Source organism: Parasteatoda tepidariorum, chromosome 8 (genome assembly GCF_043381705.1).
Source record: "Parasteatoda tepidariorum isolate YZ-2023 chromosome 8, CAS_Ptep_4.0, whole genome shotgun sequence".
Taxonomy (NCBI): Eukaryota; Metazoa; Arthropoda; class Arachnida; order Araneae; family Theridiidae; genus Parasteatoda; species Parasteatoda tepidariorum.
In genome coordinates this window covers 82118029-82141576 of record NC_092211.1, presented here as the reverse complement: position 1 = coordinate 82141576, position 23548 = coordinate 82118029, and the positions used below count along the sequence as shown (strand labels likewise).

The 23548-nt window shown below is 30.4% G+C and overlaps 2 protein-coding genes across 2 annotated transcripts; one reads left to right on the top strand and one right to left on the bottom strand.

Annotated features, from left to right (window-relative positions):
* Nucleotides 1-115: 115 nt before the first annotated feature.
* On the top strand, nucleotides 116-1163 carry LOC139426161 (uncharacterized). Its single transcript, XM_071183945.1, has 2 exons — nucleotides 116-211; nucleotides 309-1163. Exons 1-2 carry the CDS (start codon nucleotides 116-118, stop codon nucleotides 1161-1163), a joined length of 951 nt encoding a protein of 316 aa, XP_071040046.1.
* A 5666-nt stretch (nucleotides 1164-6829) lies between these two features.
* LOC107454673 (cathepsin L-like peptidase) lies at nucleotides 6830-22169 on the bottom strand. Its single transcript, XM_016071946.4, has 9 exons — nucleotides 22012-22169; nucleotides 19316-19428; nucleotides 16806-16955; nucleotides 15303-15452; nucleotides 13460-13583; nucleotides 11980-12080; nucleotides 9811-9968; nucleotides 9019-9135; nucleotides 6830-7042 (listed from the first exon to the last, which is right to left on the bottom strand). The coding sequence occupies exons 2-9, from the start codon at nucleotides 19418-19420 to the stop codon at nucleotides 6943-6945; spliced, it is 1005 nt and encodes a 334-aa protein (XP_015927432.1). The 5' UTR covers nucleotides 19421-19428; nucleotides 22012-22169; the 3' UTR covers nucleotides 6830-6942.
* Nucleotides 22170-23548: the final 1379 nt, after the last annotated feature.

The window sequence follows — 23548 nt, the reverse complement described above, 5'->3', positions numbered from 1 at the left end:
TAATTGTGAGTTAGAGGTTTTAGATGAGAGAAAGATTTGTGCTTCCTTATACAAAATGAATGATGCATATTGTTTAAACGAATTAAAAGATCTGGGTATTTATATTAGCGATACGATGATTAATGATAGGTCCTGTTTATATGAAAGTGATTCTGGCGAGATTCATTTGCTCATTGGAGCTGACTACGCTGGAAAGATATTGACGGGAAAAGTAAAACACCTTAAGGGAGGTTTGGTTGCTGTACACACTTTGTTAGGGTGGACAGTAATGGGTAAATCTAAAGTATAAGGAAAGGATATAAGGAAAGGATTGGATAAGGAAAGAAGACCCTTGGACGATTTTCGTATCCAATCGAGTTGACGAAATTGGAAGACTTTCAAAAGCTAGTGACTGGAAGTTTGTTCCGGGAACCCAAAATCCAGCGGATTTGCCTTCAAGAGGTTGCACAGTTAAAACCCTATTGAAGAGACAATGGCACGAAGGAACATCTTGGCTTAAAGAATCAAGAGAAAACTGGCCTAATTTTGATATAGTTCCTGATGAAAAAATAGTGTATGCCCAGAAGAAGAAAATCATTGTATCATCTTTAAATATGAAAGATGACGAATTTTACAACAACATATCATCCTACAAGAAAATAATCAGAATTACAGGCTGGATATATAGATTTTTTGAAAATTCCAGAGCAAGCAGTAAGAAAACAGGAAAATTATCTGTAGAAGAGCTAATTAAAGCTGAACTCAAAATCTTGAAAAGGGTTCAAGAAAACTCATTCCAAGGCGAAAAATTCAAGAGTCTGAAGCTTCTGTCGATATTTACAGACGCTAATGAACTTGTGAGAATTAAAACAAACATCATTATGCCAGAAGACAATGAAAACTTTAAAGTTCCAATTATTTTACCATCTGATCATCATGTTGTTAAGAGCCTTATTTTACACAAACACCAAGAACTTGGACATCCTGGAATACAATCTTTAATGGTAGCTCTGAGAGAAGATTATTGGATATTAAAAGCTAGAAGAACTGTAAAAAAGGTACTGAAAACCTGCATAACTTGTCAACGATTTAATGTGAAAAGACCTGAAATACCAGAAGGAATACTCCCGGAGGACANCAGAGTTGGACGTGTTGTTCGCCCACCATGCAGATTTGGACAATGAAGTATTGAGATTCGGTTCAACATGCCCCGAAACTCAAAAAGGGGAGTGTCAAAAACAGAATACCATTTTCCTTTTTGGTAGAAAACGAACCAATAGATGGCGCCACGAGACTTAAGAACTCTCTAAGAACAATAGTTTTTAGTTAGTTTGATTTTGTTACTGTCGTTGGAGACATGTTGTTTTTGTAGTGTTTACTGCTGTTAATATACACATGTTAACCATTCGAAGGAGTCTCTTATTGAGTTTGTGGTCACTCATTTGATTTTATTTAGGTACTTTCCGACCCGGGTAGAAGAACAAGGTAAGAATCTTATTATTTGATACCTGTTCTATTGAGTAGATAAAGAAAATTGTTATCTTTTTTAACACATTGTTTGCATAAGTAATTAGTAAGCAATACGAGCGCATGAGCGTAAATAGAGCCTGTGGGGGTGGAGTTAACGACAATGCCAACCTTATTCTATCAAAAGGTATCTCATCATAAAATCGAGTTAACACGTCTTATATATTACTGAACTGTAATTGTAATTTTGTAGTGGTAGATACCCTACAGTACACCCCACCAGAATTATATCTGTGATCGAATTCGATGAACGGGTACCACTAGTTGATTCCTTGCTGCCTTGTGAGAAGCCGGGAGAACTGTATTAAGATCACCGTACTTTTTGAGTGCTGAAAGTGAGAGGTGTATTAACTTCACGGTCGTAGTCACTCCTGTGTTGCAAGCCGACGTTGTGCGTGATCGAGACGAGACTGAGTAGCAACCAGTGGCGGATCCAGCGGTGGGGTCATGACCCCCCCCCCAAATTGAAAATAATAATAATAATTTTTTTAATAGTTTACAAAAGGAATGAAATATTTTAAAAATTATTTAAGGGGGCATTTACACCTAGATAGGTAGGAAAAATCAATTTTTCCCCATCTAATTATGTTCTTTACTGTTTCAAGAATCGTAATCCAAAAGATTAAAACGAAATTCGTCATAGTTTCATTTTAACATTAATAATGAAGCTCGCCGCGTGCGCTTCTACTCAAAATCAAGAATGATTAAATGGACTCGCATTAATTAAACATTCATGGAGAAATTGATTTGGATATTGAAAAAATCATTGACAGATTTGCCAAAGTTTCTAAAAAACGCGTTACATTTATTATTTAAAGATGTTCAATACTTGAATTATTTATGTATTGTTCATTATGAAAAAATAAATGAGAAGACTAGCATTAAAAACCCCAGCTACTTTTTCAAAAAAAAAAAAACATTAAAAAAAACTTTTTTTTACAAAAAAATTTATTGTGGGGGGGATTTCAGTCTATGGCCCTCCCCAGGAAGAATTTCTGGATTCGCCCCTGGTAGCAACAGTGCGAGGAGGTGGATAATGGTGGATGTTAACACGTCTTATATACTAGTGAATTGTAATTGTAATTTTGAAGTGGTAGATACCCTACAAGCCAATGGGTCTTTTCCACGACTCGGACAGCTCTCTCCTAGCTGCTCTGACGACACCCTTCGAAAACAGTCGAAAAAGTTTTATCGGTTTTCATCTTAAGAGAAGAGATAAGATAAGGAACACTGAAAAACTTATGGAGTATTTTGCAAATGTGATTCATACAGGCGCAAATGAGTGAGAGGTTCGTCTTCCAAGCAATTTCTAAATATCTGATCTAGGTTATTCCAAACTTCGTGGATATTTGCATGCAGTATGGATGCTGCCTAACAAAAAAGGATGCAGAGAGGAAATTGAACTGTTTTCTGATGTCACCAGCCTGAAAAATTCATATGATTTTGAACTTCATTTCAGAGTCCCATTTAGCTAGGATGAGCGTCAAATAGCGTAAGAAGTATTGTCATAGGTAGAGAGTTCTGCTCTCCCCCCCCTGTAGCTCATTTCGATCGCTAATAACATGAGCAGATCTGGACGAATCAATTGGGGCCCTTTAATTAATTTCCCGATCTCTACTCCCCGCTCCCTCGCTAAGAAATAATATGTACATTTATTTTGCTATGCTGGAGCCGTCGGAGACATAAAAACTATAGACAACACTTCGAAGTTGTAAAGTGCTTGACTTCGCGTGCTGGTCGTCGGTGTTATCGGGCGCTATCGAAGCGGGGTGCCATCCCGTCTGCAGAGGATCAAAATTGTGATGGCATATCTTCGGATCATCCTCAGGGATGTTTCCTTTACCGTCGCCAATAGCCCATAGTGCAGCTCTAGTGCCACGTAAATGAACCACAACAACAACAAATCAAAGTTGTAAAATGTTCACTTTAAAAAATTAAGCTTAACGCCTTTCACCTAGTTTTTTCTGCTTAATAATATTAAATTAGAATAGTGTTATTCATTTCGCACTCATTCACAACACCTTTCCTAACTACTCCTATTTTTACTGTTAAAGCACATAAAATATTTTTTATTTTACTGGGTGATGTTAATTCTAGGAACTGTTAAATATTTTTCTGTTTGAAATTAAAATAAAGTAAGGTAAATATTTTTAAAAAAAATTGAAATTTAAAAAAACAAATGGCTTAAAACCCTATGTCCTTACTTAAAAAATTTTTTTTTTCAGAAGTTTTTAAAAACTTTGGTATCATTTGATTCACATTGCGCAATTACTACACGCATTTACTACTGCGCAATTACTACACTACACGCTACTTGCTGATCAAAAGTCTTAAGTTCACAAATCATCACATTTTCTTACTTCATTTTCTGAGATTTTAAATTTATGTAAGGAATTTTACATGCATGATCTGTTACATTTGTTAAACTTACAATATTTAACTAAAAAAATGCTTTTCGAATATTGTGATTAAATTTCATATTGATTTATATTTATTTATGCTTTTAAATCATAACGGAATTTCATTGTAATGTCCAGAAACATATTAATGAAGTAAATTTCTATGAAACTACGGTTAAAATCTTACCGAAATTTTAATAGCTTAAGATGTCTTTGTTTAAACAAGTATTAAATAATTGTAGGTCTGTTCTTCAAATTATTACTTTATGATTACAGTTATTATTACTTTTAATTTTACTTTATATAAATTGTTAGCATGTTTATTAATTTTGTTATTTCTAAAATATTTATGAACTTTTTATATTATTTTATATGCAAGAGAGGGCATATTTTATAAAACAATGGTGCATGGAATATTCACATGGCACTATAATCAGAATAAAATAAGTCTTAATAATATTTTTAGAAAATAAAGAAAGAGAGAGAAAAGAAAAAAAAAACATTGTAATTTGCATATTTATTTAAACTAATTCTTTAATAAGAACCATTTTCTGCATTTAATAATATACATTTTAGTTTTATACATTCAGTTAAAATATACCTTTTAGTTTTATTCGTTATAAAACTAGTTTTTTGTTATTACGAAACTTTCCAATTTAGTCTGTTTAACTAAAGTTTGACTATATTTTTTTCTATCTGAGTATTAATCTGCGTTTTCTAATCAGAACCCTTTTATCATTATTTCTTGCCCGGATTCTAAGAAAATAGGTGAGTTGCCTAAATTGTACCTCTCCTAAACTTACCTCCTTCGATAGGTGATCTGAAGAAGCTTTGTAGGTAAATTCTAGCGGAAAAATTATGAAGCTTATTTCACATGGAGATCCATCCACATGGAGAATCAAAAGTCGATGTGTTCTAGCGTTAAGTTTTTATTTACGGTAATCAGTTTTATAAGTTTTCAATGTAATTTTTGAACATAGGATATCCGTGTAAGGATATGGCAATTTTACAGTAATGAACAGATTATCTAACACACCATATACTTGTTAAGCAACTTATTCTATTATGTTCTGATTGTTTCTTTGTCAGCCAATTACTGTTTGAGGTTTGGAATAGCACTTTAAAACGTTTCGTAATTGCCTAAATTGTAATTTGCGTGTATTCCTAATTCTCGATTCAAGAGTAACGTATCAACTTTAACTGCTGAAGAAGTCTACTTTTAAGTCATTCATAATGTACTTCATCCGAACTGGTCGCGCAGTGAGCTGATCGTTAAAACACGGTTCCCAGCAAATCACCGAAGTTACGCATCATTAGCCGAGGTCAGTGTGAGGATGTGAGTTACCACTTTGATCAGCCTGCGATGAGACAGAGGGTGTGAGGTAGCGGTCCTCGTTAAATCGTTCCACTGTAAAGTACTCGACTTCATGCGCAGGTCGTCAGACTACCGAAGCAGGGGTGTCATTCTCTCAGCAAAAGATCAAAACTGTGATGGCATATCTTCTGATTATCCATAGTGATGCTTCCCTGGCCATCGCCAATAGCCTATTGTGCTGCTCTAGTGTGACATAAATAAATTACAACTACCGCAACTACATCATCCAAACTTTCGAAAAATGACAGAAAGTTACCTATGAATGAACTTTTACCCAGTTACAAAATTTCTCATCTCGTGAGTGAGACTTATAATATTATGAGCCTGAAGACTTATTAATAAGACTGAAACATTTAGAACAATGTTTTAAAAGATTTGCGATTCGGATGTGTCAGTCAGCAATTCAATTGACTTTTTAGCAGTAGACAGCCTCAATCTATACGTGAATTAGTAAGAAAGAAACGAAACTATTCCAGTAAATTTAATGAGGTATAACATCCTTATGATGATATTTGTTTTCCTTATTCTAAAGAAAGAAAACTGTTGAAAAAATATCTAAGTGATGATCTAGTAAATGAAGGAAGGAAGGCAATAGGAAAAGGAAAAATGTCTTGGCATAGGCTTGTTGAGAAGGCCAAGGCCCATCCTGGGCTGTCGTGCCAATGAGAAGAAGAAGAAAAAGAATATGATCTAGTAATCATAGTAATCATCTAGTAATTATTGGTTAGCAATGTGATTTGATAGACCGATCTGTCTCAGTACCTTCCACGTTGATGGTTTCATACAATTTTCCATTCCTAAAAACTAAACGAAGAATGATCCCTCACAAAAAGATGCAGCCTTAAAAAGCAGCTCATGTAAAAGTCACGTTTGACCTTTGTAGCATGTAATATCACGCTCTCTTAACATTTTATGGGCTTATAATAATATTACTGAACTTGTAACCAGGGGCCCCCACCAGGAGGGAAGGTGGGCGCCTGATGCTCCCACCTAAAGCTTGGGGGGGGGGGATTTTTACAATAAATAAAACGAATAGTTTAGGGGGGAATTTAGAATTTGCCCAAGAGCTTGGGGGGGATGGGGGCCACTGCTTGTAACAGTTCAAAAAATTAGGATTACTTATCTAATTATACTATAAAACAATTATTATGGGTTACACATGATCTATCTATTCACTTAATCATAAATACTCAGTATTTTTGAGGGTGGTACAATTTAGGGAGCAGGTGGTACGAGTTAGGCAATTGGTTTCCTAAATTGAACCATTTCAGAACTTCAGAAAACAATTTTCAGTATTTACTGCACAAATGTTTTAACCAAAAAAAAAAGTATAAGTAGCTGAATGTCGGTATTTTATCATTGAGACATTTTAAGTGCATTGGTCAGTGATATGTGACTGATAAAAATTTAAATGCAAAAAATGGTACGATTTAGGCAACAGGATCAGGAATGTATATTATCAAATAATATATATCAGGAATGTTGATTACATGTTGCATACATATGTGTAAAGTAGTAAATAAAACAATCGGAATAGCAACGCAAAAACTATAAAAAAAACTTAATTCATTTTTATTAAAAACAAAAATAAAAACATAATGCATTGAAATGACATAAAGATGATTTATGTACAAACGACCCGAAAAGAAAGTCATAATAAATTTAGACTAATGGATAACTAGCTTTTGTAGCGATTCCACATTGGTTGTTTTTGTTTCTGGCCATTTTAATGTATCCATTCTCACCCCAAGAAGGTCCCCAGCTGTAAAAAGAAAAAAAAATATTATTAATATTTTAATAAGTCAAGTTCTTCAAATCTTAGTACAATTAAATATTAAAAAAACCTTAGATTTTGACATTGCTTTTCAATATTTTATATTTTAATAATAATCGGTTCAACATTTAACTACAATTGGGATACTTTGAATTATATCACGCAAGTTTGTTCAAACTTTAATGAGGTTTCAAATTAATACCACATTTTCATCCAAGTTGCCTCAAAGCAGAGTGTAATCAAATTTAGGACTATTTTATTAGCAAAAGAATATGACTCTGTTTTGCTTCGTTGCAACATGTTTGGGATCAATTATATGAAGTTCAACTTATGTCTCGGGTATCTATGCGCTCTCATATTATATCTAAAAGAGTCCTTTTTTTTATTACTCCCGATTGGTAGTGTGCCTCTCTTCTTGCCAGGGTCCAACTTAGCCTAATTGGGGACCGGAGCAGAAACTTCTTTGGGGGCCCACTCTGCTTCTCTACTTCAGTAATGAAGAAATAAACTTTATGGAGATATATAAATTTTTCACCTCATTACAGATAACAAGAAAATTGACTGGAACCAAATAAGCTATAAAGTCTCCAATACCCTCCAATGGTTGGACGAAATATCGTTCTGCCCATTTTATTGATTTTCTGACAATTCTATGTCCATCATGTCGAATGCAGTTTCTGATTGTTAACTTTGTCATCTAGCGGCGTAAAATTCATATCCTTGCTGACATTAGGGCGGAATTCAGCTAAATTTTCGCAATTGTGATGACTCAGTTAAGCCAATCAGGAGCCTGTATTTTTGTAAACATATCGCATTTTGCGATACGTAAAAATACAGGCTTTTGATTGGCTAAATGTGTCCATCGTAATAGCAAGATTTTAGCTGAATTCCGCCCTAGACAGCCATGAATTTACTAAATATAGATTGACGATAGATTAATGAAGATAAGCTAGCATAAGACTGGCGGAATTTACACTGTACTGATATTTTGTTTAAAAAAAGGTCATTAAAAGAGGAAACTCAAAATAAGCTTTCTACTCGATTTGGGCCCCCCCCCTTTTGATGTAGGGCCCGGGGCAACCGCCCCTATGCCCCTACCTTAGTCAGGCTCTGCGTCCTGCTTCTCACTATCCACTTAATTTGGAAATAAACCGGTCACTGACCTACGTCCCCATAGATAAATAAATAAAAAAAATCCCCATCGTATTTAGTCTACGTTTATAATTTGATTAAAGATTGCAATGATCTGGAAAACTCAAAATGAAAGATTTTGAACCTCTAATTGCTTACATATACATAATGTTTATGCTTTGTTTTAAATGCAAAATGCAACTGATGAGCATTTATATGATCAATCTCTCAAAACGTAGTTAATCAATTCGATAGCAACTTTTTGAAAAAGCTTATACGGCCAATTTTTTTTAAAAATATGCGGCCTTTCTTCAAATGGGTTTCTTGTTTTTGTGAAGAAGAAAACATTATTGACACGGGTGAAACCAAAAGTTCAAGTTGCAAAAAAAAAAATGACACGATAAAAAATAATTTACCTGGTCAATTTTCCAACGTAAATTTTTACTTATTCTTAGAAAAGAATTTCTACAGTATTTTATTATTTCTATTTTGTCAATATTCTACTTTATTTGAAATCGTCTTTACATAACAGTAACTGAAAACATATACTTCAGATTTTATTCTTCAGTTAAATGGATTTTCGGGAAAATATACATATGAATGAATAAAATCATTGACTTAATTTTTTGCTAACAACACTAGTATGTGGCATTATTAAGAAATTGTATGCAAATAATATTTATTATAGACGTATTCTTTTTATAGTAATCTAAATTTTTTTTACATTACATTTTTATTGGACACTGAAAAAGTTTTGCATTGTTTGAACTAAAAATTTAATTAGTTTTAACTGAGTAATTATTAGAAGGCTTATTATTACAATAATGTATTACCTATTTTTCACAAGCCAATAGTCCTTTCCTCCTTCAGTCCCATAACCTACAACAAGGACGCCATGAGTGAGGTCAGCTATTGTGTTTGGACAGAAGGTGACATCATATACTCCACTCCTATTTTTCACAAATAAAAACATATAATAAAATACTGTATTGTCAGTATGATCATAAATTTATCATGTAGTTAAAGTGGAAGTTATTTATTATATTTTTCATACTATATCTTCGACGACCAATAAAATAAAGGAGAATATTAGAAATTAAATTTTAATTGAAAGTTGAAATATGGCTTTTTCCCCGTGTTTTTCGGAGAAAAAAAGTTGTTGCTGATGTATGAAAATTGTTCTAGATTATCAGTTAATGAAGAGAATGAATTGCTTCACTATTTTGCAGGATTTTACCCTTTTAGATATTAAGGAAACTTTGATTTCATTATTTCACCATTAGATTTTATTGTTTGATCATGAAAATTTGATCAGTGTAGAAAGAATAATTTACACTGTTAACCCAGTGGTCACAAGCCAGTGGTCAACCCAGTGGTCAGAGAATCGGACCCCGGTCCGTTTTTTACTTAATTCTTCAAAGCGCCAATGCCTAGGGAGTTTAACATGTCAAGTGTTATTCGAAACAACAAACAGAAAAAAAAAAGAAATCTATTCAGTTTTATTTGCTAATTTTATAAATATTTCAAATGATCTTTAAAAGTAATAAAAATAAATATTTAAATATTTTAACTTATATTTGATCAAATTTATGATGATTTTTAAAAAAAAATTGAAAAGCACTTACGAATAAGAGCCGAAGTCTCCTGCAGAGTTTATAGCCACCGATATAGGACCAACAGTGGCTACAGCTTTCTTTAGTGCTTCTTCATCTCCTTCAGGCAGATCTACGTAGCCAGTGCAAGTGGCGCCGATATCTCTTTTTCTGAAGTGGCAATTCTTTTCCTAAGGAAAATAATAAACATAATCTTATTAACATATTAACAAAACATTTTTAAACTTTCTTTATTACAGTTTTGGTCGGTTGGTGTAGTATCCTCTATTGAATCATATTTCATGGTGTGCTTGAATAGTTTCTGTTATTTCTATGGCATTAAATGAATACAAATCCTCTTCTGTGGGGTACTTTAAGAGGTGAAGGCCTGCAGCGACTGCAGGGCAGTTAAAAACATGATATGGTGTCAGTTCAACACCTACTCTAGGTGGTTATGGTCAGTTCCACATTAAGACAGTTGCCACAGTTTTGATATTTTCTAGTCCCATCTGTAGAAATTTTCATGTTTATATGATGTTTTGTTCTTAGTCTGATGAGAGTAGTGGCTGCCTTCCTATCGATGTCAAGATTAGTTATTTGACAGTGGGCTTTGATTTTTAAAGGGGTGAATAGTCTTGACTTTGCGAAAGCATTTGCATCTGCAGCGTGGTTGGGATTGTATTTTGATTGAGATCTTTGGCATTTTCAGCCAAGGAATCAGCTATTTCATTGAACTCTAGGTTCACAAGGGCGGAAATCCACTGCAAGAAGCATTTTTTCCAAAAAATAATAATGCATATATGTATAACGCAATATTAAAGATTAATTATTAATGACTGTAGCAATCTAAGTAGTCAATATTTGTTTATCAATTGCAAGCTTTAAATTACTCATTGCTTTCAAATGAGAAATATTTGTTAACGATTTAAGGGGCAATTTCCGCGCACATAGTGTGTTCTGTAATCACTCTCCTTAATATATATTTAAAATCCTTGTTAGAAATGAGGTCAAAGTTGTATACATATTAAGATTAAAAAATCTAAATATTTTGACTTTAACTAGAGTTATAAATAGAAGTCTTGTTAAATTGTGTTACCCGCTAGGATTTGAATTATTTTATTAATACGCAATATAATTACAACGTGAAGTGAATATAGGGTATGTATTGCTGTATCTCAAAACTAGTTATAGATCTTTTTTCTTATTTATAATATTATATTTGAACCAGTGACGTTGTATTTTGACTGTTAAAAACTTCTTTAATTGTGTACTGTAATGGATAAAAAAAAAAATGAATTCCTTTTTGAAAATTTGCAAGAGCTTAGTTGATGCTCCAGACTAAACTGGCTATATCTCCAGCAAAAATAAACCTTAATAATGTGCTTTCTAACAATAATTTATGCTAATAATTTTTAATAAAATACTAGTGTAATAGCCTTTAATGCTAATGAAGAAACATACGGTTCCTGACCAAATTATTACCACTATAAAATTCTATGTCAAATCTTAATTATCAAATGATACTATACAGTATTGTTGTTTCTACGGAACTGAAACCTGTTTGCACTTGTTTACGTTCGTGTATCAATTTGATAAATTAGATGATATATAATGTAAATTTGACGATTGGATAAAATTAGACCAAACTATATAAAAAATCTTCTAAACAATAACCCGTTACATGTATGTTTAAATATAAAAGTATTTGCATACGAACTCGTGCAAAATATGTAATTATTAAAAAAACTACAGTGCGTCTAATAATTTGGTCTGATTATTATAATGTACTAATATAATACCTGATATGATAAATATTCTATATTTATATAATATACTTCCTATTTGTATTTATTTGTAACATAATGCATTACAGTGTTAATTAATTGATATACGAACGGAAACAAATGCAAACCGGTTTCAGCCGCATAAAAGCAATAAAGCTGTATAGTATCACCTGATAATTAAAATTTTGCATAGATTCTTATAGTGCGTCTAATATTTTAGGCAGGGACTGAGTGTGTATTTATAAACTACAAACATGGATGATTTCAAATAATTAATGTGATATTAATAGACAAAAAAATATTACTTTGAAAATTAAAAAGTTTTGTTAATTGATAATGTTTTAAAGATTTTTTTTTTTAACGAAAAAAGTGAAATACCATTCGTGGAAAACAAAATAGCAAATAATGTGATACATACTGCAGCTTCATATGGGTAAGATTTTTCAGTGTCAATACCATGATTTACTTTAACATATTGGAATCCTTGATCCATCCAACCGCCATTGCAGCCGTAGTTTCCTAAGATAAAATAGATATTAGAAAGCAAAATTCAAAATATACTTAAATAACTCTGTAACTCGATGGCAGACACTACTATTAATCACTACAGTTATTTTGTAATAGTATAGTGAAACTCAAAAGTGTTGATACATGATAGTTCATGCAATATGATATAGAAATATGATAGTAAAAACAGCTATACTGTTCAGGATTATAAATTAATATAAAAGGAGTGCATTGGAGTTTGCGGTGAACTGATTAATCATCATCCTTGATTTGCCATCATGCAGTATTTAAAGTGAATGTAAAGCAGCACTAAGATGATGCGTCACGACTAAAACGTAGATTAGTACGAATTTTAGTGGTACAAGGTGAGAGCAGTTAAGATATGTATAGTCAAATATTTGATATTTATGGAAAACATGGTTTAGAAAAAATGGATTCAAACAAATGATGCAAGCATCTCCGTGAAGGACGTGCATCAATATCTTCTCTGAATAAGACCCAGGACAAGAAAACGCCATGATTTCTTATAATATCATTTCCTGCTGTTGATGATATAATTGGAGGAAATTAGGGAGACATTTGGGTAACGCTTTATCTGACAAGAGTAAAGTAATGGTGAGCTCTCCTTCTGCCGCAGAAATTCGTTCTACTTCCCATTTTTAATGTTAAGAATGCTTCCTTCTTAGTTTACCCTTACATTCACTTTAAATACTCTCATGTGAACTTGGTAATCTGCTATATGCATTGTGCAGTGCAGTCCTTTTGCCTTCCTTTATAACATTAAATTGCACTTCTATCGTTATTTTAAATTTTGATGCTAACACCGCATTTTATTTGGGCAACCCCCATGATTTGTAATGAAAAAGGAACGTGACGAAAATTATTAGAGTGATAAATTCAGATGTAATGGATCAATCTAGCAATTCAAAATAACTAAAAAAGAGATCGAATTGCTTATTTCTTTTTTCACAGTTAAAAAATTAATGGTTGTTTATAATGTTTAGTGAAATTTTTTTATTATTGCGTGTAGTATATTCAAAATTAATTAACGTTAAACAAATTTAAATGACATAATTTATTTACACAGAAAAATAGAAAGTCACATATCAAAGACAGAGAAATGTTTTAAAATGAATTTACAAAGCGCTGGAAAATAATCATTAATGCTTTAAGCTTTTGTCAAACTACTGATGAAATGATTTGTGTTTTCAGAGGATGTGAAAAATTAACTATGCATTTGTTTTTTTCCAAAAACCAAAGAAGTAATACCATTCTCTTGTACCAATGCTTACCTACATTTTCAGAGTAATTGGTTCGAAGTTAAACATAATACGCAAGTAGAAACATAAACGAAGTTAAACATAATACGCATAAGACTTCGGAGCTCTTACCTTCGTCATGTGAGCAATCGACGAGATTTTGTTCACTTAGAGAAACGAGTTTTCCAGTTTTTTTGAAATGTTGTCCTTCTAAAGATCCAGTTGTTGAGAATGCCCAGCAAGAGCCGCATTGTTTCTACATAATTAAAAAAAGTATAGTAAAAATGTTTAGTTTCATGAATTTTTGTCATTCGATGATTTACAGCTATGAAATAAATAAATTACATGACAGATTTGCAATTAATTGATTGCAGTTAACTGTAAACTTAACAAGAAACAACGATAAAAAATATGAAAAGGTCGATGTAGCGTGTATGGCACAATTCGTGAACTCCGATATTATGACAATTTTTCAAGTGACCGTCAAATTGCTATTATTAAAGAGGCAAAAAATGTGTACGCTTATCACAATTTTAAAAAAAAATTATAGAAGATTATAGAAGATATTTTTTTAATTGCTAGTATCAATATTCTGAAGTGGAAGTGATCGTCATTTCACCTCATTTCCTTCCGACTTAATTAATTCTTAATGTTTAAGGAGCAAATGGGGACCGATTGGGAGTTATTCTCCTCTTTGGAAAAGAAAATTTATTCTGCTATATTTAGGTGATCTGCCGCATACTTAAAAGAATCCTTTTTGTTGATCACATATCTACCAATGGACAACTAGTCAAGTTCTCTTTTTGTGACGTAGCCAAAATAACTGTCAACCGATCAAAAAGCCAAAGCGCAAACCGTCCGTAAGGCCTCTTTTTTGCTTTGGATTTAAGAAAAAACCGTTTCTAAAGCACTCGAAGAAGTTTTTCTCTTCCCCAAACGCACACAAAGCAGAGCTTGTTACGTAACTGTACCAGTAGAAACCCTTGATTTGCTTCTGAGATTACCCTACTTATGAGGCAAACATAAACAATCAAAAGAAACACTTAAGTTTTGCGCCGTTCGCGTTATGCATTCCAACTTGGCAAATTTGCTATCAAATCAGATGTCAGATAACTGTTGAGAACAGTATTAAAAGTTATCAATGACATCTAAAGCTATTGTACTACATTCTCCTTTTAGTTTTCTATACTGCTATTTTAACTTTAAAACATGTGTATTTCTATATAACGACAAACTTGATATTACGTCCATTCCATTCATTATTTTGAATTGTCATTATAACAGACTTTCACTGTATCTAAGAATTTATAATTTATGATAAGTGCATATTTTGACGATGAATTAATTGTTATTGGCTAGATTTTATTATTTTTTTATTTTGGGGAGCATTAGTTGTTTATAAATAAAAGTGTGCTGACTACTTAACCCTTTGACGTAAAGGGGACACGGGTGCCTCTTTTTAGATCTTTTTTTTACACTGTAATTACAAGCTGAGATATATTTTCGTACTTTTTTATAACAAAAAAAAACTTTCCAATAAATACTAAAAAAAATTGCTAGATTATTGGATATATATTTGTACCAAAATATAAAATTCAAAAAAAGTTGGTTAAAATTTTTTCATTCAGATTCAAAAATTTATCAATAATTGATTTTGTGAAATAAATAAATTTCAGTAATAAATAATCGTTACTCTTAAATCTAAATAATTGAAAATTGGAAAAAATTTTTTGTTTGGAAGTAAACCGTGTTTGGAATATTTTACCTTAAACGCAGAAAAAGACACGGGTGTTTCATTATTTATTTCATAACCATAAATTATTAAAATGCTACATGTAAAATTTTCATTTATTTTTTGACCTAAATTAATTAAAATTAATATGAAATGTGAGAAATATATTTAATAAAAATTCTGCACCAAAAGGTTAAGAGTAGCACTTTTGTTGGTTAGTAATGCATAAAACTTCTTTTATACCTGATCTTTAACTTCGGTGACATATCCTTTTGCTCTCCAGTCTATACTTTCAGGAATGTTTACGTTCATGGGCGATAACCAGGTAGTTGCATTCCCGATGGAATTACTTTGACCTCGATAGCCATTCAGTCTTTTATACTCTTCTGGTTTCTGAAAGTATATATATATAAAAAAAAAAAAAAACATTGAGGATACTAACTTAACTTCTTGAAGATGGATACCTCCTCAAGTTTTAAAACAAAAATTTTCTATTTCACAAAAAAAGAGTATAATTTTATTTTTTATTTCTGTGAGTTTGATTTTAATTGTATTTGTACACTTTAAAAAAGAATTTCTCAAAATTGAGTTAAGCTACTCAGAAGAAAATAGCAGTTGAATTTTAATACTCATTATTCAGTAAACTGGCTAGCCCAAAATTTGAATAGTCTCAATAATGGCAGAACATGAAAAAGTGACACATTATCTTAAAATGTGACAAAGTTCAAACCTTATTCGACTATAACGATCAAATTTTCTAAAGAAAATCTAACTAGACATGTTGTAGGTCTAATAGGATAATCTGTATTTACCTTCAAAGTTATTTTACGAGTAAAGAATGCCTTCAGATCGGTAATAAATTCTTTCCTACTTTGCCGCCATTTTTTTTTCACAAATGAAGACAGATTCCCAGAGTTGTTTTAATTTTGATCATGTCCCAACACTCAATAATAAATACACGGGGTTTTCATGTTCGACTGTATTTGTTTCGGAACTATTTGGACACATTTTTGCTCAATTTTCAGAAACCCCTTTTGACAGTGTAGTAGGCAAATTTATACATCTAAAGGGAAAAAAATCGTTCCAAGGTTAAAATGTAATAACCACATTAAATACTAACAACGTGCAAATTAACTGTCACCTTCACTGCTAAATTGAGCCTTAATTTCATTCAAGTTGAAACATAGCATTGTTTAATCAAGCTTAACCAATACACCGTTACGAACAGAGTATGTCTGGTTACATAATCTAGATCACTTCAACCCCCCCTTTTTTTTACTGATAACTTTAAAATTTCTCGTAACTGAGATAAAGCCGCTGGTAAATAGAAAATTTTATGACACTATTCAATCGATGCTGTTTTCGGATAAAGGCGAACTGTAAGAGATTCCAGATCAAATTACGGTAAAAAGTATCGGCATTGAAGACTCCGGTACATTTTATTGTAAAATCCAATTTTACCTGAGCATATTACGCAACAAAAAATCTAATATATCGTAATTTTTATAGTAATATTTACCGTAAAATCACTGAATCATTTTAATTATTAATTACGGTATAATATTTTACGGCAAAATGGATTTTACGGTAATATAGATTTTACGGGTTATGAACAAAAGTTCCGGTATTTTATACTCTAATTTGATCCGTAATTTTTTACAATGCACATAATATATTTGTAACAGAGAAATAAAATACATTTACACATTTTTTATTCAGATATATAATTGAATTATATTGACTCACCAAATCTGTTAATTTGTTGATTCCTCGCCTGTAAGAGTGAATACCTAAATCTGCGTGAAGATTATGTCGAACAATATCTGCTATTTTTTGTTCCCAAATAAGCCGTCTAGATAATTCTTCTTTCAAGTTGTATGATTTATTGAAAATTAGCTAGAAGCATAAAAAATTATTATTATTTTCTAAGAGGCATCAGTTTCAAACTAACTTATAGTTTATGCATACTGAGAAAAAAGTGTGATCAAAGCTGGCAGAATATGGTAAAACTTACCGTGTTTTTTTCGGCATTGGAACACCAAAAAGCTCAGTAATTTTCCCCGAAGCGCTTTAGTAAATGTGGTAAAATTTTGTAAATGTGGTTAAAATTCGGTAATTCTATCTTGATATCTTATGGTAGAGGATAAAAATCATTTTTTAGATTAAATTTACTTTTCAGGTTTGTACTTTTTACTAAATACGTGGTAATAAAAACTATATTTTTGAAAGCTAGAATTTTTGGTAAACCGAACCAAATGAACGGAAAAATCACAAAAATTAATGGCTTAAATGCAGTATATTTTGATTTTATTAACCAGAATTATGGTTTTTGCTTCACTAAAAGTGCCATTATCTTGCAGTACAGTAATTTTACTTCAATGTTTTCTTCCTATATATTAGTCAAATTATATTAGGGGGACCGGAAACTAATGTCTTTTCGGTGCATTTGATATTTGATATTTGTTATCAATATTTTATTTTTGATCAATAATGTATTCACCCTCGTCAGCAGCAACCTTTCAATGCCGGATCAAAAATGAATCGAAATGGATAAAAAAATGAATTGGTTTTTAAGACTAACACGTATTTAATGGTCTGAAGCGACATTACTTTCCGGTCCCCCTAATATTCAAAAGTATAATTATTATATAAAATATATTATGTATAATATATTACATATAATATATTACATATAATAATAATTTTATTAAAACATATTTCATTAAGTGTTTAGCATATGCTAAATTTTGCATAAACAGCAGTAGACCATAAAATAGACTTTGTTCATCTTACATACGGACAACAAGTAATTGAGGTTTGCTAACTTCAATGTTTAACTATATTTTCAAATACTGTTAATCATTAAAATTAATTAAATTAAATTAAATCATTAAAATGCTTTTTTCAAAAACCAAATCGAGAAATCTAATGAAGTTGAAAAAAATGTTTGTATTCATGTTTTTAATACATTCGAAAAAAAAACTTTTTTAAATGTTTGGCATCCTATATTATTATTATTACTATTATTGCTATAACGTATTAATTGCTTTGATTTTATACTAAATTCATTTTTCTTTTTCTTAAAAGCTTAATTTAGTTCATTATTAGTGCTGCACGGCTGCTTACTTCCATGTTATTAATTTAATAAATTCCTTTTCCCGCATTCAATAGAAAATTTATTTCTAGTTACAGTAAAAGTTTCCGAAAATTAATTAGTAGGCAGATTAAGTTAAGAATGAATTCGTGATTGCACTTCACTTCGAATATAAGAAATAAAACATTGAACTTCATAAACTGATTAGCGAACGTATTGATTCATTTTATTTTAATAAAAGCAATGAGTCGAGACAATAATTTCAATTATTTAAGGAGACTATTTTGTAAATAATTGGCCACCTCCGGTGATCAGTTGGTCAATCTTTTTAAATAACTAGAATTTCTAGTATTCCGAGCTTTATAATAGTCAAATCAAAAATTAAGACAATATGTAAGCATAAACTTAGATTTCTTAAGTGCGAGGAAAATAAATTTTTGTATCTCACATGTTGGTATGGTATTTGTGACTTTGTAATTAAAATCTTCTTTACAACATATACCAACATCTATAAGAATAGGCTCATTATCTCTATGGCGCGTTTGATGGATAATTAATTAGCAACTTGTTTAGCAAGTCAAATTTAATCAAATTTAAATTAGGAAATCAAACTGTGCTCTTAATTGCTATTATACATTATGCGAGCCAAAGAATTTTATTTGTAATAAGATTTTTCGCCAAAACGAAACGAACTTCAACTATTATAAATTTATTTAATTTAAAAGACTACTCAGATCTAAAACAGTAAGAAATTCATTGTAAGGTAACGAAAAATAACTTTAAAAAAAGTTATTTTGCTTAATGGAGCTATTCAAGAGTTAAAAGACAGCATAACCAAGTAAACAAATATTTACTTTTAAAAGCTTATATCAGACTTGGATTCTTATAGCACGTTTATTTTGTTCTTGTATGCTAGTTCACGCTTTTATCAGACACATGATTGTTATACTTGTAGTTGGCCAAATTTATCGTCCTTCTCATGAAAAATTTGAATCAAGATATGGATTATAATTTCAACCGAATCTCTGATAATTAAATTGATTATTTAATTGCACCGGTTTTCACAACTTATAATTCAACCAGTGCGAATTCATTATTTGGTAATTAATTAAACTCTTTCATATATTAGTGTTAAAGATTAAATGTACTTCTATATATTTACCTTAAAAGCTTCCCAAAATTCATTCAGTTCAGAATCAAATGGTGAGTAAACTGTTGGACCACATGCTGCTGCAGCAAACATCAGAAATAATATGATGAGCTTCATGATATAATCTGCAAGATAGAAAGTAGAACTTTGAAAATTCTTAGAAATCACAAAATATTGAACCTCCTAACGTATTGTACAAACCAAACTTAACTATAATAGTATAGCAACAAGTATTTCCTAATTCAGTTAAACCAAATAAACAGGTTTTCCTCATACGAATTGTTAAAATTATTAAATTGTTTGTAAATTATTCATTTGATGTTCTCGTGTTGTATAAAAATTAACTGTAATGCTTTTAACTTTACCAGAACATAAAAAAGTTTAGTAAAGAGCAAACAATTTGGAATTAAGATTAAATTTTTTTCATTAAAAGTTTTAAAGATTTTGTAATTTGTTTATTCATTATTTGTATTAATTTATTATATTCATTAAATATATTTATTTTATTACAGTTTCTTAATATTAATTTAGAATTATTAATAACTTACTTTTTTAAGAAATAATTAAATAATTATAATGCATAGTTTCACTACCGCAGAAAAATTCACTTGGAAGGTAAAAACACTGATTACTTTAGCAAAGAAAAATCAAAAATGAATTAATTTTCTAATTTTGAAACAAAGAATTAAAAATGTATTTTTTCTAGATCGATAAAAAGTCCGTACTTCATTATTTTATGTTGTAATAATAAATAATTACCATATATTTTAAATTTAAACTTATAAATGGGTAGAGTTCGAAAGATCACAAAAAATAAATTGGAAGTTAAATAGCCTTTACCTTTATTTGTGAGGTGGAAAAAATATATTTAAAATTCATTTTGCCTTTTATTTCACAAGCGATAGATTTCAATATTTTTTTTAAAAATTATCTTTATTATAGGAATTTTTAAAGAGCTTTTGAAATTCGTCATAAATTATTAATTAATATTCTTTATTTCTTTTTCATGAATTTAAAATCTCGTTTGCGTTTTGCTTGAAAAACGCAAACGTTAACACTTTAAAAGTTAGTTTCTTTGCTTTTGTGACTGTGGAATATTCTGAAGGAAGATGACGAGTATAAAGTGCGTATGTTTTGAGAAATGTATCAAGTGATTCATTCAGCTGGGCAAAATAATATTACGATTTTACAATTCATAAACTTATTCTTTAAAAAAAACAATAGCTATTAAGTAAATTTAAAAAACGGGATCAAATGCTATGTCCATTTTGTAAACACGCATTTCCAGCAGTGCCCATTTTCTTAAACACAGATTTTGAGCAGTGTCAATTTTCTAAAACGTGTATGAACTGTAAAATAAAAATATTTTTGTGCTCCTAAACGTTGTTTACCTTAGTTAGTATGTATGAACTGTGTCCATTTTCGTAAACACGTATTTCGAGGTGCTGATTTAACGTATTTTAAAGAGATAAAAAAAAATCATTGTTTTAGATATCTGAAAACCTTTGGAGACAAAATTTTGAAATTTGAATTTTTTGTTTTAATTCCTAAATAGCATTGAAAATTAATACATGATATTAATGTATTACAGCTTAAAAATAATATTTTTCTAATTTCGAAGTAGGGAGGAAGCAGATTTGTTATAAAAACTTTAGTGCAAAAATTTTATACAAATACTAACAATTATGTGAATTTGTTTATTTTAGTGTGGTTGCAAATAAATATGAATGAAATTCAGGAAAAGACGCTGCACAAATAAATGCATTGCACAGTTTAATAAAAAATTTTAATTTGTTTGTAAAATTTAAAACAATTATTTAATGAGTTATCGCATGGTTTATTTCCAAGATGTATATTTTGAAAACGTGTTTAGAGATAAAGAGCTAAAAAGACGTAGAAGACTAAAAAGACTGTCGAATGGTTCAAACATAAATTTTATCTGTAAAAACAAGGGTATTAGAGCTTAATCGAAATTCGTTTAATTTAATTTCATACAATCTAAGCAAGAGTTCTTTCATTGCAGCCATATACAAATAAATTAGGAAAATTTAAATTTAGAAAATCGGTTGAATTAATAATTTATCCAGACAAACAAATCTGTTTTCTTTCATGCAAAGCAAAAAAGTTATGAAAGAATTTAAAACTTATTACTTTGCTTTTAGATTTGAGCAATAAGCAATATATATTATAAACAGTAAAGATAGTTAAAAAAATTAACGCATAAGGCGTGCACTGTAATACAAAAAATTTATTATGGTTTTTAATTAAATCAAATTATAATTTCTTGGTAATGCTGGAAAATATGCAGAGAAATAATTATATGAATCTCCGAGAAAAAAAACAACTATGAAATGAAAATGAAAACTATTTACAAAAAAATTCGTTAGCTAAGTAATTATTTAAATTATTTTCCATTTAGTAATTTTAATAAAATATATTTTAGAGTTAAAAGCAAATACCTAAATAAATATCTAAACTCTAAAAAAATATTATGCATTTATTTAGTTATCAAAGTAATTACTTAAAATACTTTCTATGTAGTAATTTTAATACAATATATTTCAGAGTTAAAATTAAATATCTTAATAGACATCTAAAGTCCTAAATAAATATTATATACTTATTTAGAGCTACAGAAGTTATTTTCTACCTTCGAATCTACCTAAAAACAATGCTATATAACTAAACACATAAAGGTATTAGCTTACCTTTCTAGCTTACTTATCCAAAGAAATGAGGAAAGTTCTAAAAATGGGTATGATTTAGCAATGGTATTTATAGTGCGATCACTAGTTAGAGCGGGAAATTGTCAGTTTCATCTGACACATTATTATCAGGTCTCGTGATTAAGTTTGAGTTTTTGCTAGTTTAAAGCCATGTGAATTCCCTCTTATCTTATTCTATTCTTATTTACGTGTTGGTCAGTAGATAAAAGAAAATCAACAAACAAGGTGTATTTCGCTGGTCGTCATTCAAGTTTTCAGAAATATTTTGAACACAAAGAATCATGTGATTGCTAATGTGGAAGATTGGTGGTGAGAAAGTTAGTTTTATCAAAGTATGTTACTGATTATAAGAAAATTAAGTGCATGTGTCACAAGTTGTCTTAACTACAACTCCCTGTTTCTCTTGAAGTCTTCTCATTAAATTACAAACCTTTTAATATAATTTCTTCAATTTTAAAGGAAGTGTTTATAATAAATCGTACATTTAATTGTATCATTTCATAACAACCCATTAAATCATTTAAAAAAAATCCATTTATTTCGAAAAATAGTCAATAAAGTGTTAATATTACATATGAAAATAATATTGTTTATATTTATTTAGATTTTGAAGAAAGATATAATAAATAGCATAAAGTCTTTTTATTGATTTTAGCTTTACTTATTGATTCGTACATTAAAGAATAATTTTATAATTGCTCATTAAATTAAAATAATCCTTCATTCAAAATTATTCATTTTTTCTTCAATTTTTTTCTACCTGTATGAAAAGGAAAGTTTTTAAGAATTTATTCATTCATATGTTTGCAAATAACTCGAAATTAGTTGAGTTATTTCTGTAGGTAGAAACAAATAAAGCCTAAGGGGGCACCTTATTTCAAATTTTGAACCAGTAAAATTACGGCTTATTATTTTCGGCGTCTAGTGTACCACTTACTTTTTCACTTATTAAAAAAAACATTTTTTAAACTATTGTACATTGCTTTAAAACTATAGAATTACATTAAATGAATATATTTAGAAACATGGGGGCTCAGGGGTTCGAGAGCTCGCCTCCCAATCAGATGAACCGGGTTCGAATCCCAGCGATGACTGGTCAATACGAATTTCGCCACCTGACTTGCACTGGCCACAGTGCTGACTTGAAAATATCCGTAGTTTTAGACAGACCATGGGGTAGAGTCCCCTTGCAGACAGACTAAAAGCGTGGGAGTTTTTCGTGATATTCTTCACCACGTAACGCAAATGTGGGTTAGTTCCACCAAAAAAGTCCTCCACAAAAGAAAATGTCTCCCAATACTTGATCCAGGAGTTCCCTTGTCTTTCGGATTGGGTTCAAAATTACAAGGCTACGGAGTGGAACATTGGTAGTCATAAACTCTAACTATTGGGTCGACTTTTCAACACGACGGTTAAAAATTAAAATAGCTATATTTACTGTTTAGTTTTTAATTCAATTTAAATAGAAATAAAAAAATCAGCATTTGTAAAGTATTTACGTTCAATATTCATCTTAAAT

Coding starts and splice junctions, on each gene's coding strand:
- LOC107454673 (XM_016071946.4), bottom strand. CDS start 19,420: ATGAAGCTCATCATATTATTTCTGATGTTTGCTGCAGCAGCATGTGGT. Junction 16,956..19,315: donor AATTTTGGGAAGCTTTTAAG/GTAAATATATAG, acceptor TTATGCTTCTAG/CTAATTTTCAATAAATCATA. Junction 9,136..9,810: donor GGAGACTTCGGCTCTTATTC/GTAAGTGCTTTT, acceptor TGTGAAAAATAG/GAGTGGAGTATATGATGTCA.